This window comes from Meleagris gallopavo, chromosome 6 (assembly GCF_000146605.3).
Source record: "Meleagris gallopavo isolate NT-WF06-2002-E0010 breed Aviagen turkey brand Nicholas breeding stock chromosome 6, Turkey_5.1, whole genome shotgun sequence".
Classification (NCBI taxonomy): domain Eukaryota; kingdom Metazoa; phylum Chordata; class Aves; order Galliformes; family Phasianidae; genus Meleagris; species Meleagris gallopavo.
The window spans coordinates 27,349,447-27,364,811 of NC_015016.2; the positions used below are offsets into that span (position 1 = coordinate 27,349,447).

The window sequence follows — 15,365 nt, forward strand, 5'->3', positions numbered from 1 at the left end:
CTTCATTTCTTTATGCTGTTGTTGTTTTTTTTTAATTCAACTGTATTCAATCCTCTTCATTGTTTCAGCAGCTTTCACAGAACCATCAGACCATCTTGGATGTCAGGGGGAAATTTTTTACAGAGAGAGTGGTGAGGTGCTGGAACAGGCTGCCTAGAGAGGTTGCGGATGCCCCGTCCCTGGAGGTGTTCAAGGCCAGATTGGATGGGGCCCTGGGCAACCTGGTCTAGTATTAAATGTGGAGGTTGGTGGCCCTGCCTGTGGCAGGGGGTTTGGAGATTCATGATCCTTGAGGTCCCTTCCAATCCTGTCCACTCTGTGATTCTGTGATCTTTTCAAGCTAGGTAACCTGGAAAACTAAAGAAAAACAGATTGTAGCTAGAAACTCTTTCATCAACTAATGTAAGACAAATGAAGTAATATGATGTCAGACACTGCTTGAAGTGAGTTAGTTTCAATATACAAATCTAATTCACGTAACATTACAACTATGAAAAACATTCTTAGGGCCAGATTCTGTATTCTCTTTCCTGGTGAACGTTTTACTGACAGAATATTAATTAGAATGTTTGTGGAGTAAGGTAAGCAAGGATGGCAGGGTCTCAGCTTTTATTTACTCCGTGTTATCTCTGTTCAAATGTTCAAAGCAATATGAGTGGTGACTGATTCACTAGCTAAATTCAAAACAGCGTGTGTGTACAAAAGGCTGCCAAGTTTCTTGCGTGTATAGCTATTTGTAAGAGGCTATGCACAAACAAAAACCAATCAATCAGTTTCTTAATTTCATTTTGCATCTTTATTCCCATTATAAGTATTAGCAATCATCCAAGACAACATTTAACTTTGGATATACAATAGCTCACAGTCCAGTTTCTTTTCTTTTTTTTTTTTACTGCTGCTCTACTATCTTGTGATCTGTTCTAGTTGTTCTGCTGGTAGTGTTTGGCTTCCCGCAGACTGGATTTTTCAGTCATTGTAGATCATTTAAAATGGTGGTTAAATTTAAAAATAAATAAATAAATAAATATGTAACGTGATGATTAACAGTACATTACTGAATCTTTCAATGTGTTTAGTACTAAATATGTTCGAGGACCTGAAATGCACTTCTTAATGGGCATCATTAGTTCTCTTTTCACAAGAAATTCAAAAACAATCATGATATCATTTTTCTTTGCAGCAGTTCATTGCAATGATATTTTAAATTGGATTTAAATCCTTTTAAGATAATGAGTTAAGTAAAACAATACAGCAAAATAAAAGGTTCTGTTTAAGCAAATGACAATTTATACAAAATCCAGTGCTAAGACTTTATATGTGTATATTAGAGTGGATGGAAAACATGAAGAGTTTTTAAAATTTACTTGCTTATTATAATGTGGGGAAAATACATCACAGATTGTAGTTAAGTCTTTAAGCAAAGAATAAAAAAAAATATGGCCAAAGAAACATCTTCTATCACATCTTTCAGAAGCCTGTGAAACAAATTCCTTCACAAAATTCATTACTGTAAAAGTAATAAGAAAATTTATTTTTGAAAGTTGTCCTGTTAAATTATGGATACCAATAATAAAATATTTCCTCTGAGTTTATCTGACTACTCTGCATATGAACAGGCATGAATAAATATATGAATAAAACATGTCTTATTGTATGACCACAAACTGAACTAATATAAATGCCCACATTGTACAGCATCAGAAAAGGACAAATTACTAATCAAATTAGATAGGAAAAAATCAAAGAAGGAAGCAGATGATAAGAACTGTTTCAGCAGAAAAAGATGTATGCTTTAGATACAGAAAAGTCAGCTGCAACTACTATAATGAAGAAAGTTTTGGATCAACATCAGCTTCTAAAGGTAATTTAAGATGGAGGTGTCTCAGCAGATACTGCTAAACCATTTTTAGGCAGTTGTTTAGAGATCTGGGGAAAAGGGGAGGGGCAGAGTTCAAATCTGGATCGTTCTATCCTCACAGTTTTGTCCGTACAACAGAGGGACTGGAACTTGGTGGGAGTGCTGGGATCTCTTTCAGTGCTGGCATTGGCAATCTCTGTTGTTGAACAACAGTCAGAGCTCTTCTCCCTCTATCCTCTTGAATAGCTGAGCTACAGGAAAGAACTTTCCACACCCACTGCTGGATAATGGAGAGGCAAATTCCTGAGCTGAAATCAGAAATCTTATTTGAGATGGATTTTCAAAAGTTTGCCTAACATGGGAAGGATCAATCCTGAATACTACCCAGATTGACACTCTCCACTTGACCTACCCATTTCCTTTTCCTGGCTAAATTATGTTCTACATTTAGGATCCATGAGGATATTGCAAATTCTTTACAGTTTCCTTGTACCTAGATATAAGAGACTGTACTCAGGAAAGCATAGCAGTAAGCAGGTAGCTGATCTATCTGATATCAGAGGGACACTGGATGGACTTAGGACAGATAGAAGGGGAGGTTCCCTGAACACTTCTAGTGTGGATAATACTGTACTCAGAAAAGCTATTGGAGCTAGTTCTGAATGATGGCACATGGGTATTGGAAGTAGTAATAGTACTAAGGAGTGCTGCAGCCAGAGGACATCTGATCCAGAAAACCAGGCTATAGCACCTCAATGTTCCCATGCACATCTTTTTTTTGTGTGTCAAGGTTACTCTTTATTCCATGGAGGACAGGGAACTGAGCTAACAAACACTTTTTGCAACGTGCATTTCCACTGATGTTAGTAAGGTCATACGGTATATTAAATATTCATTAATACATATAGCAACAAATGTTAAATAATTTCATCTAAAGAACGAAAGCTGTGCTTTAGGATTAATTCATTAATGCAAAATAATACACATGCATGGGTTAAACACAGTTCTACATGAAGACTGAATATTCTGATGTCTTTTGTGAACATTTTTAGATGAGCAGTACCTCAGAAAAAATATTTCAGTATCTTTCTTCAAAGCACATATCCAGTGTGTCTCAGAATTACATTCATTTTACACTTTCTACATAACATCAGACTTGCATTTTAGGTATCAAAAATACGTTGTTAGAAGATCTTAATACTAAATATCATAAATCCAGAGTTTTCATCAAAAATTAAATGATCCAAGACCTTTGCTGAATGAATGATGATAAAGAAATATTTCCATAAGCTACGAATGATTTATGGCCTTATGCTACCAAAAGCTGACCAATCAGCTCAGGGTTCCTGTCCTTTATTAGTGCCATGGTAAGAGCAGCAGCAGAATTTACTGTCTCCTGAAGTGGGAAATAGTCCTGGAAAAAAAAAAAATAAGAAGGAAGCAGGGGAAGCAATACATTAAAAAAGGTGGAGAAAGTAAATAGTAAACAACAATTTACAAGTATGCAATTAAAAAAAAAAATCAAAACATTTATTTGCACGTATTAGTTGAAAAACTTTTATAACTTTTTTCTAAGGAAACACAATTATGTAACAATACCGATTTTGCAATCTCCACAACGATTTAAAAAGTGAAAATAATTTTAGAAAGTAATATATTGCAATTGTTGGAATTAATACAAAATATCCAGAGAAAAGGAAAACAGAAGCTTGAATCTATCACTTCCTTTGTAACTGACTTTTAAGATCTAAAACGTAGTCAACATTTTGGCTCAAAAGCACTGAAACACAATGTATGATTTAGGTAAGTAGCACAGTTAAATACCCATATTTTCAGTACACACTGAATCTCATCTCAATTTTACAACCTACTTACAACTTACAGATTCAAAGCATTGGGACTTCAGTAGCTTACACTGAACTTTGTATCCCATAACCTTAATAAGTAGCCTGGTTTTGATAGGCAAGTAGACAGATTAACACAGGAAGAAAAAATAAAATATCACTTTGATGATAGGCTTCCAATTGAGCACTCCAGCTGACATTTCAAAAAAGTCCTCTGTCTAATTGGCACGTTTTCTTAATTGTACTGACAATAATAGGTTGGCCTCTTGCAACCAGTATCATTTTTCATTTGCACACTGGGAAAATACTGATAGGTGTAGTCAGGCGCAGACACATACTTGGATAGAAAAAAAGGAGGGAACAATTAGTGTGAAGCAAGAGACGAAAAGAAAGGTCTACAAAACTCTAGGGAAAATCTAGAAGAGTTTCAAATACAGAAAGTGAACCACAAAGAGAAAACAAGAGCTATTCTCCATATCCACAGTGGATAATACTGGAAGTATCAGGCTTAGGGGAACTTGAACTGAGATACAAATTAGAAGTCAGGAGGGGAATACAAAGGAACACATTCCTGGTCAGAGCAAGAAACTCCATCACTGGGGTCTTGTAAAACAACTTAGATAAATATAAAGTGGGTACAGATGGAATAGTTTGATTCCAAATGTTTCCACCACAACTTCTCTAGGATGCTGTATCAAGGAAGAAACTGCAGGTGACATTTTGAAGAAATTTGGTTTAATAGAGAAAGAATAAATGTCTTCAACAATTTATATAAAAACAATGTTAATCACTGCTTTTTAAGGAATAAGGCTGCTGCTGGAAAGACCTATTCTATCAGCTAGTACAAAGAGGAGTAGCAGTCTCAGAAGTTGGGGCTGAAGGAAAAACTGATGGAAGAAAGATATCTCTGAAACACTATATATTACACAGAATTATATACTGTAATGCTGTCATTAACTTCGCGCTTTATGTAAAAGCCAGTAAGCATGACAAAGAAGTAAATGGGAATACTGAGAAATAGCTGTTTTATATCTGATTTTTTTATTATTCTTGGAAAAAATATTTGTATTTGACCAGATTTGTATCCTAAAAACCATCAAATAAGTAAGCGGTTACAATTTGTACCATTGCCCCTCCAAAGATTACGCTCTTCACAAAGTCATGTTATATATTCTAATATGCAATAAAATTAATTACTAGTGATCTAAAAATTGTCTACTATTTACTGAGCAGAGCTTCCCCTCCACACTATGCAATGCAGGGGAAATCAGTGAAACAAGGAGTGCAGAAGTGTATCTGCTTCTTCAGTACCTTTTGTCATGGACTGAAGGTACAAAAAGGAACGCTGAACCCACTATACATGTTTGGTAGGGGTTTTCCCATCCTCTTTTCCCAGGGATACATGTTGTTATATTATGTACAAGGAGAGTGGAAACCATGTGTGTACACCCAATTCAGACCATGAACACTGCAGTTATCTAGTAGCATATTTCTCACCATCCAGCAATGCCAGCTTCTTTGCACCCTCATCACCTTTTGTTCAGTTTGTGTTCAGAAGGAGTGCACAACCACACACTCTTTGCTTTCCAAATGGGCTTTCAGCCATCTCTGAAGTTGGCGGGAGGTGTGTATCTTTTTTCCCATTTCACAAAAAAAGAGAAAAAAAATGCACCTGGCCAGGAATGCTCTTAATGTTTCTCCCAGTAAATCTTTCCACATCCTCTGTTGGTTACTGGATTCAGTACACATTCCTTTGCAGCAATAAATTAAAGTTTTTGAACATAAAAGGAAGCAAGAGAGAAATTTAGCTTCCACAAGAGAGATTGAAAATGACACCATAAGATTATTTTAAACTGGAAAAAAAAAAAGTTTTTTATAAATCTAAACCTAAAACTAAGGCTTTACTGCTAACTTCTGTGTTCTGAAGGAAAGACATGCAAAGAATTCTGAATAGTATTTGTAACCCATGCAATACAGCACAGCAATGGGTACAATAACACCATTTGATAGAGCAAAGTCCACAAATCACTATTTTTCAGCATAGGCACCGCCATGATATCTGCGTTTTCACCAGAGATGAACAAGAGCCTGCACACCACAGTCACAGAAATCTATACCAGTGGAGATGACCTACTGTTTTACAGCTGCTATGAGGGTATCGTTGTTAGGAAAATGCTGCCCACACAGTTCATCTTTCACTGTGCTCACACATCCACTGTTTGGTCTCTAAAAACTTTCAGCAAGTGTTGATGGATGTCAATAGGTGCCGTTTTTCCTGCGCAGAGGAATTCAATTCTACACCTTTGCTACAAATACACTTCTATGTCAAATGCTGGTGGTGAGGTACTGGAACAGTTGCCTAGAGATGCAGTGGATGCCCCATCCCTGGAGACTTTCAAGGGAAAGGCAGGCAACGTGATCTAGCTGTGGATGTCCTTGTTCACTGCAGGGGAGTTTGACTGGATGAACTTTAAAGGTCCTTTCCAAGTCTAAGGATTCTATGATTCCGTGCTATTCTGTCAGACTGCCCCTCCACTACTATCTGTCACACAGCAACAAAATGTAAAGGAATATCATCAGGAAAGTTCAACGTTTTTTGCCATACCACCAATATCTGCCTCCAATGTCATGGGCCAACAACAACAAATACAACAAAAAAAAGGTGGCGTTACTTTTGGACTAACCCTTGTATTATCCAATCTAAGACAACAAACGTAAGAGGAAACATATCCTTAACTCTTTACAGTTACAACTGATGGTTAAATTTCATAACATATGATTTACTGATGCTTTCAGAAGGGCAAGAGATCAGAGGGGTGACTAGCATTTATATTTATACTGTTGCTCCTTCCTGATAACACAGTCCCACACAGGCCTCAGGGCCAGCTGTGCAAGGACTGGAGTGCAGTGCCAGGCCTCCTGGCCAGTGCTGGCACTGAGGCACATTGTTTGGTCATGCAGAGGTTAAGCATGTGCTGATCTGAACTTGCTTTATTCTCACAGCCATCATGTTACTGGAAAGAGGCAGAAAATAGCCTGAAGAAGTGGACTCTTCCAGGAATTTCTAGATAATCGCATAAGCTTTTTCCTTCTGAGAATCAAAACTTGCTTTCATACTAGAAATCACGGTGGTAGTGTCTGTCATGGTCTGTACAGTATTACTTAACTTTGGATGACCATTTCTATTCTGTACAATCCATCAGAAAGCAAACAGGAAAAGAAATTTTAGCAACTGAAAGAGAACACACTGTTCAAAGTAAAAGGAAAAAATTTCCTGAGGCAATAGTTAAGTTGCATCTTCACTATTCTTTCCTCTAAATCCTACAAAGAATTTATTTCATTTTTTGGCCTTTACTGAGCATTTAAACACATATTTTCAATGAGATTTCATTTTTTCCTAAGTAGTTATAGGTAATCCAGAAGCCAGCAGTGTTTATAAAGAACACAAAAAGCCTTTAGATAACAGGATTAAACAACACAGGAAAGAAAAAGAATGTTGTGAATCTTTATTAATCTACACTTAAACAAATACATGAATACTTCAAGTCTCCTGGCTATACCCTTAAAACACCCATGTTTTTGACACTGCAGTATTATTTCTGGCAATGGTGCTGATTACACCTGATGGTGCCTACAGGGAGGCTTCAATAAGGATGCCAGGACAAATCTAATCTACCACACCTAACTCCATTGCACATACAGGAATCCAAGCCTCTTTTATATTCAATGGCATAGTACTAAATCTTTCAAAAACCTCATTATTAGTTGCAGGAAGTCAAATAATCAAGCAGAACCAGGTCCTCACATGTCTAATTGCCTGACATGTTCAGATGTACTGTAACCACGATAAAAAGCAGGATGTAAGAAAAGAAGGAGCAATACAAATGCTCATATAGCCCACAAGGGCGCTCACATTATTGCCCACCCACTGCTCAGTTTGGCGAACTCCAAGAGAAGAACATACTTCAGTGCGCTACTCAGCGTGTGCATATTCATGCACACACTGGATGGATCAAACACAAATAGTTCTTTCACTCATCAACAAAATCTTTAAAAAAAGACTATGACCTTTAAATAAGACTCAGAGGCAGCAACAATTTTGATGACTGAAGTTCCACATGATCTACTAATGTGCTATGATCCCCCCTAAACCATTGTGATATCCATTGTCTATTCATTTCATCCATTTGACTTAAATGAGTCTCTCGTAAAAAAGGAAAACCAAAAACCTCTAACATTTCTTGGCTATTAATAAATAGAATTTTTTTATTGTTTGAACAGATGATTAACTACATTTATAAGCTAAAAACAAAACTTTTACCACTTTATATTTATGTACTTTGGAATAGAAAGTACTCAGAAACACTGCCAACCTTATAAACCATAAATCCACATAACAGCACAGCACTTTGATTCCAAAATAAAATATCCACTTTGTCTGTTATTAAATAGTAAAAGTATTCCAACATAACCATATTGTATGATGGTTGTAACTCACATTCAGAATTTATTTGATGTACAGTAGGGGTTTTCTGGCCGGCAGAATAAAACTGGAAATGGATATAGGGACAGAGTTAAAGTTGTGTTTGGAGCACGCAACATGATACTTTACAAATGTGCATTTATTTAAGAAACTGTGAGGCTATCTGCGTATTTATTGACATTCTCCTCACGATTCATTTCCTTGCTTCAATCTGTTCAGGATTTTTTTTTTTCCAGCTGTAATTTCATATACACACATTCCCATTTACATATGTACTAGTTCAATTTAAGCATAGCTCAAAAAACACACAGCCCCCTTTTTAGCTCCAAAAATATCTCTGTAGGTATTACCTCTGCCTTTTACTGTACTGCTCCAAAAGAATAAAACAGCTGTATTCCATTACTTGCACTTCATTTTGCTATAATGTTGTTTGACTTCACCGTTAAAACTGTTTCTACAAATGAATAGGACTGCAAGGTTAGCCCTGATCACTCAGCTGATAGGAAACCTGAAAACATGATTAAAAGATTGGGTTAAACTTAGGGCACATCAGTGTGAATACAGCTGCATCTGCATCAGGAGAGGCAAGGGGCCAGAGCATTGCTGGCGCTGGCATGCCCTCGCCCTTGCTGTTCCATTGTGAGACAGCTCCCTGGCACAGTTTTGGCTCCCGCCTGGTAGCATGTTTCCAGACAATGGCTTGGCATGGTTCAGGGGACAGCACAGGCCAGGAACTGCTCCCACGAGGCAGGCTGAATGAGGCCACCCTCTTTTGGGAAAAAGAGCGCTTTGCCATATGGACATGAGACATGCTGTGTCTCTTAGCCCTAGGACACGACAACCATCCCTGGCCTGCCATTACAAATGTGTCCTAGACAGCACTGTAAAGTAACAGCTGTGCCTTGCTCTCTCAACCCAAATGCATCAAGAATACGTAGACCGACAAATCTACCTCCCAGAACACAGTGCAAACACCACGTAGCTACCACATAAACACACATTTAAATTTATAAACAACAACAAACAAACAAAAAACATGAACTGCTCTATGGAAATCTTTCCTTCTCAACAACTTCAGCATGACGAAGGGAAAGAGTGAGATAGATCACACTGCAAGACAGCACTTGTGCTGTATCTCACATTCCTGCCACTGCATGGAAAATGCTGGAATCCAGCAGAGGATGGCTTGATGAAGAACGCCCACTTCTCTCCTTCACAGAGTAGGCCTGTGTGTACAGCAAGCACACCACAGGGCATAAGCAGAAAAGAAAATAGCTGAAAGGGCCTGTGTTCTGGCAAGTGCATTGCAATACCCACTCTGGCACTAGAACTGCTGGTAGTGTAAATCTCTACTCAGTACTGCAAGTTACACTTTGGCCAAACTGTGTGTGTCCAAAAACTTGCCTCATGACACAGACCAATACTGTTTTATCTGCACAGAAACCAAGAAGAAAGACCAGCCCCAAAAGCCTCGTTATTTGACGTTTTCTTCTTCTTTCCTTTTAATCTAAAATATGATATGGGAAGACTTATGTCATTTTTCACAATATAAAATGATTTGGTGTTCATTCAAATCTCAGCAGAGATTCATGAAGAAGCATTTTTTTTCTACTCAAGATAGGTAGTTGCATGCATCCACAAAATAAGGCAATTTCCATTTGTGTTACAGTACAAATTAATCCCCTTCTTTTTCAAATGCTCCCACATCAGATTTTTTAGTCCATGTGCCAAAGGATCTATTGATAAGTGCACTCTCATACATAATATTAATGCAACAATTTACCTCAATAAGCAGACAGCTATGCAGATCATCCTAAAAGATAAGAAAACTATTTCTCTGAATATTTTTAGCTTTCCTTTCAAGTAACACATAAATAAGCTAGCATTTGAGTTCAGATAGGTAGCTGGGTTCAAAAATACTGCAGCAGGTCCACAACTCAACCTTTGCATCTACAGTCTTGCTTCTTTATTCAAGTAAGAAAATACAACGGATTCTTCACCATCACTGAATAGAAACAGAAAATCCAAGTGCGCTGCATGCAGTGGAGAACTGAGAAGTGGGTAGCACTAGAAAAACCAAGCTGTGTGATAATGGAGCCAAGTTAATAATAACCTAATAGTTTAAACTCTGATATGTCTGAGTTAGTTCGCTGCAGTTAAACAGTTGCAAATGCATACTACAGTTTAGCCAAATCCAGACAAATTGTACATAGATGTGTAGTACTGCACTGTATCTCCCAGTCTGTCCTGCACTACTCATTAACCATGCTGCCTATATTTTACCACAAGAAAACAGAAAGCCATCAACGCATAAAATGACTGTATAGTTACACCAATAGACAAGTGTTTTAAATCTTCTGGAGTCTGTAAGAAGTCCATCTACAGTGCTACCACATATACCTTTTCACCTAAGATTCACAGATTTAAAATAGAAAGTAAATGATACACGTTTGTTTAGAACAAAGAAACAAACAAAAGCACAATATGGACAAAACAAATTAATTACTTTCTCAAGAATGAACAGAATACACAGAATTCTCCTAAACGGGCAGTTTTAAAACATCTCTATTATTGTGTTCTGCAACATGTAGGTAACAAGGGTTTGATTCAGTTTCCTTCTTTGTATGAGTAGTCCATCACCTCCCCACACATACACTTCTGGTGGGCTGAGGCTAAGATTCCTGTGGAGGGAGACCCATTTAAGGTAGATAGTATATGCCTCAAGAGAAAGATGACAGAATTCCAGCCTAGATGCTAGTCCAGGTGCCTGAGGGGCAACTGCGAGCTGCTTTCTGTAACCCTTGTTTGGTTTTATTCTTTTCATATAAAAAAAGAGGATCAGCCTTGGAGCAGACACAAGCCAAGTGCCCGTGCCTCCTGTATGAAAAATTTCTAGCAGGATCATACAAAATAATTCATAAAATTCCTGGATCAAAAATTCTCTGAAAAGGTTACTGTGAAGAGCAGTTTCAGAATATTCAGTCCCTGCAGCTTGAGCAAGTTTTCATTCAGCACTTACCACTATCTGATCTGAGCTGCTGGCAATGGTGAGCATGCCAGCAGTGATAGCACAGCCAGCTAACAACCACCTTCCCTCTACGCTGTTCAGAAAGCTATCTGATGCTTGAATTAGCAGCCAATTTTGCCACTTGTATGTACTGGGAGAAAAATAAGTCATTTAGCACATATGGTTCTCTGCAAACTTGGAAGTATATTACGTGTCTGAGGTTTCTTAGAGGTGGTCTCTCAACACAGTATGACACCAAAGAAGATATAATATGAAACGTATTAATGTTAATGAATGTTACTCTTCTACCTAACATGTCCTGTGAGATATCACTCTGGTAACCTTGTAAAACAGACCATAAGAGTTTTTAGGAGAAAGGGATAATTGCTTCTTACTATCATCACAAGAAAAATGAAATGCTCCTAGTGCACAGAAAACTGGCATTCTCCTGTGACAATCACCATTTTAAGCTGCTGAAAAGCTGTGTGATATTGACTAGCCAAGTCTTTCTTCTGGTTTCCAGCAAGCTCTGGAACAATCCAATAGCACTAACAAATTAACGTGGGAGTGATATGCAGCTCTTCTTCCTCACAGCAGCAGCAACATATGACAGCCTTTCCTTCTGTGTATGTGGCAGATCTTCTGCTGCCTGTTGCACTGCAAGAGTCAGTAAATATATATTTTGATAGTCTGTGGCAATGAGTTCTGCAGGTGACCAGGCATACATAGCAGACCCATCACACATGCATACAGAGAAACGGGTCATGCAAATCACTTGCATGCTGTTGGAATGCACCAGCCACCAACCAAGACTGGAGTAACTGCATCATGTATGAATGGATTTGACAGATGGGGTAGTAACAGAGCAAAAGCAGAGTTTAAGCAGACTTTAAAGCCATTTTTATCCTATTATAAGCCGAGAAATACAGCATTTCTACACTCAGCGTCACTCGATGAGCAGCCCTAGGGAAGCTATAGGAAGTCAGCAGCATGTAGGAAAGCAAAAAATGTAGGTGTAGAAAAAGCTGAGAGAAGTGTTGGGGAACAAGCTAGGAGAAAAGGCAGAAGAAACAGCAGAGGTGAAAGCAAGTGTCTGACACTTCGTTCTTTGGAGAGCTTTTCCTTTAAGTTGAGCAATGCTTATATTTCAATACTTCAGTAGTCCACATTAAAATATTTTTCCCTTTCTTCCTAACTATCCTAAGGCAATTCCGTGGAAAGTTCTTCCTTTCCTATGTACTTTTGAAGGCACAGAGTGATATTATGTTACTTGAATTAAAATACAAAAATGTTCCAGACATTTTCTAATGCGTGATTCATTTTCATACTCATCATCCTTTACCTTTTTCTCAGTAATTATGCTACCACTGAGAGAAAAGAAACATACTATTACAGGAATAACGCAGTAATAAGTACATCATAATACTAGAATAAAAGAAAATACCTCTAGATAAATTGCAATTTCAGATAATTTGGACCCCTGACTCTTCTTCTTGACTTTCTGTTAGGATAACCCAGTACATTTCATCCAAAGTCTGTTCCTTTAGCAGCGTAATCACAAAATTATAATCACAGAATCATAGACTCATATCAGTTGGAAGGCATATTTAAAGACCATCTAGTTCAACTCCCCTGCAATGAACAGGGACACATACTGCTAGATTAGGTTGCCCAGAGCCCAGTTTAGCCTGACCTTGAGTGTCTCCAGGGACAAGGCATCCCACAAGTAAACATCACATATCTGAATGCTTCCCATCACTGTTACAGCACTATGCCATCCTTACTGACAAAAAACACCTAACAGGGAGAGAGAAAGCAACACAACACTTCTTCATATTAATTTCTAATAAGAGCGAGAAGTACATATTTTATGGCAAAGTTAACACAGCGCATTTCAAATTAATAGGCTTTTCCTTTCTCCCCCTCGTAATATTGAAAACATAGATTCTTTGTACTTTATTTCAAGAAAAAAAAAATGAACGCAATAGTTTGCAAACATATAAGTTGCTAATACGTAGCACAACACAGTAAATGCTTTAGCTATCGCAGATAATAAAACTTCTGCCTACAAATATGCAGGATGGGGGTTTATATAATTTGTAACATACTGTTTGTGACTGTGGTTAATAGAGATATAAAGAAAGACTGGGCAACTTTTAATTGCTGTAACTGTAACAAAATGGAAAAGTCCTCAGAAAGAATGAGTGATGCAGTTGAATCCCTGGAGAGTGCTGAAAAACAGCGCAGAGGAAATCTAAGCATTTTTCCCATTCACTCAGTTGAAAGCACATTTTTCCTCCTCCTCTAGGTGCCAAATTCATACAGAAAATAACGCATAATAGATATCCAGCCTCCAAAGAAGCAGGGGCATGATTCAGTGTAAGTGTTCTGTTCAGTCATTAAAATCTTCATTCTACAACTCCTCCAGAGTGCGAATAATCTGAAATGCAAGCTCATGGCTGCGGTAACTACTGATTGGAAACATTTCTCTTGATTACAGATAATTAATTTGAGATGATTCAGAAGAAAAAAACTCTATAGCCTATTAAAAAACAAAGTTAAAACTTCTCCTCAGGGGAAGAAACAAAAACCAAGAGATTCTGAGGGTCAAAGTATGCGTACACATGTGCTGCACTATTGTTCACATCCCAGCCTTGCGGCATCCAAACTTTTCAGATGATAACATCAGTTCAGTGGGGTAAAAGCCACATTCCATTTTTCAGTTACAGAAAAATAAACCAAAGGAACTACACTGCTAGCAGCCCAGGGACTTTACAGAGACTAAAACTCAACTTTAGACTTCACATTTTGATCTAGAAAACCTAATATGTAATCGCTTCTGAAATTCTGAGAGATCAGTTTAAAAGCAGCTTTACAGTAACTCAAATGACAGCTTTTACTAGTGAGACACAGTGAGAAGGACTGGCTGTCCAAAAGTTCACTGATAGCAGATTTCCCTTGTGATGTTCTTACTGAATCTAGCAAGTTGCTTGCAAGAGATTCTCAAGCTGCATCATCTCATCATTATTAGAGGGACTTAAAAAACTTCATTTTTAAGTTACACACTGAAATTTGAAAACATTCTTCAATTATATATTAACACACAGAACTGAATATCCACCCCATGTATTTCAACTCGGTACTCAAATTCTATTTCTTTGAGAATATTCAAGTGACCTTTAGATATGACTCATGTCTCATCTCATTCAGGGAGATGATTGTCCCTCTCTATTCTGCCCTCGTGAGGCCCCATCTGGAGTACTGTGTCCAGGTCTGGAGCCCCCACTACAAGAAAGACAGAGAGCTGGTGGAGAGGGTCCAGAGGAGAGCCACAAAGATGATCAGGGGACTGGAGCACCTTCCCTATGAAGACAGGCTGAAGGAGCTGCGCTTGTTCAGCCTGGAGAAAAGAAGGCTAATTGCAGCCTCTCGGTACCTAAAGGGAGCCTACAAACAGGAGGGGAATCAACTCTTTACAACAGTTGATAATTGCAGGACAAGGGAAAATGGTTTTAAGTTAAAGGAGGGAAGATTTAGATTAGATGTTAGGGGGAAATTCTTTACTGTGAGAATGGTAAGGTGTTGAAACAGGCTGCCCAGAGAGGTTGTGGTGCCCCGTCCCTGGAGGTGTTCAAGACCAAGTTGGATGGGGCCCTGGGCAACCTGGTCTAGTAGTTAAATGGGGGAGGTTGGTGGCGGGGCGTGGGGGGGGCTTGGGGGCGAGTGGTTTGAGATTCATGATCCTTGAAGTCCCTTCCAACCCTGGCCATTCTGTGATTCTGTGCTTCACCTCTATTTTCTCTTCCTGGCTTCTGCTGAGGTGTAGGGATATGAACTGAATCCCAATATGGAATGTGTAAGAAAATAACAATGAGAAAAGAGAGGAAAGAAAGAGAGGAAAGAAAGAGAGGAAAGAAAGAGAGGAAAGAAAGAGAGGAAAGAAAGAGAGGAAAGAAAGAGAGGAAAGAAAGAGAGGAAAGAAAGAGAAAAGAAAAAAGCTATTTTAAAGCCAGTCTCGCAATTCCTTATCTCTGCTTAAAGACATAAAGGAACACAACCTGTGTTGCTTTAGCATAAGAATTAATGGTACTCCATAACTAAGATGCTTTATTAAAAATTAAAGAGATGAAATATTTTGGCAGTTATGAACACATCTCTTTTTATGAGATAAGC

The 15,365-nt window shown here is 38.1% G+C and overlaps 1 protein-coding gene across 1 annotated transcript in view; it reads right to left on the minus strand.

Moving 5' to 3' along the window:
- Positions 1-769: 769 nt before the first annotated feature.
- The window catches only part of CRPPA (CDP-L-ribitol pyrophosphorylase A), a 99,951-nt gene continuing 85,355 nt past the window's right edge, over positions 770-15,365 (minus strand). Inside the window, exon 12 of the mRNA XM_031553916.1 lies at positions 770-3,272. Within this exon, the coding sequence (XP_031409776.1) occupies positions 3,196-3,272 (77 nt within the window). The 3' untranslated portion in view covers positions 770-3,195. The remainder of the gene's footprint in view (positions 3,273-15,365) is intronic.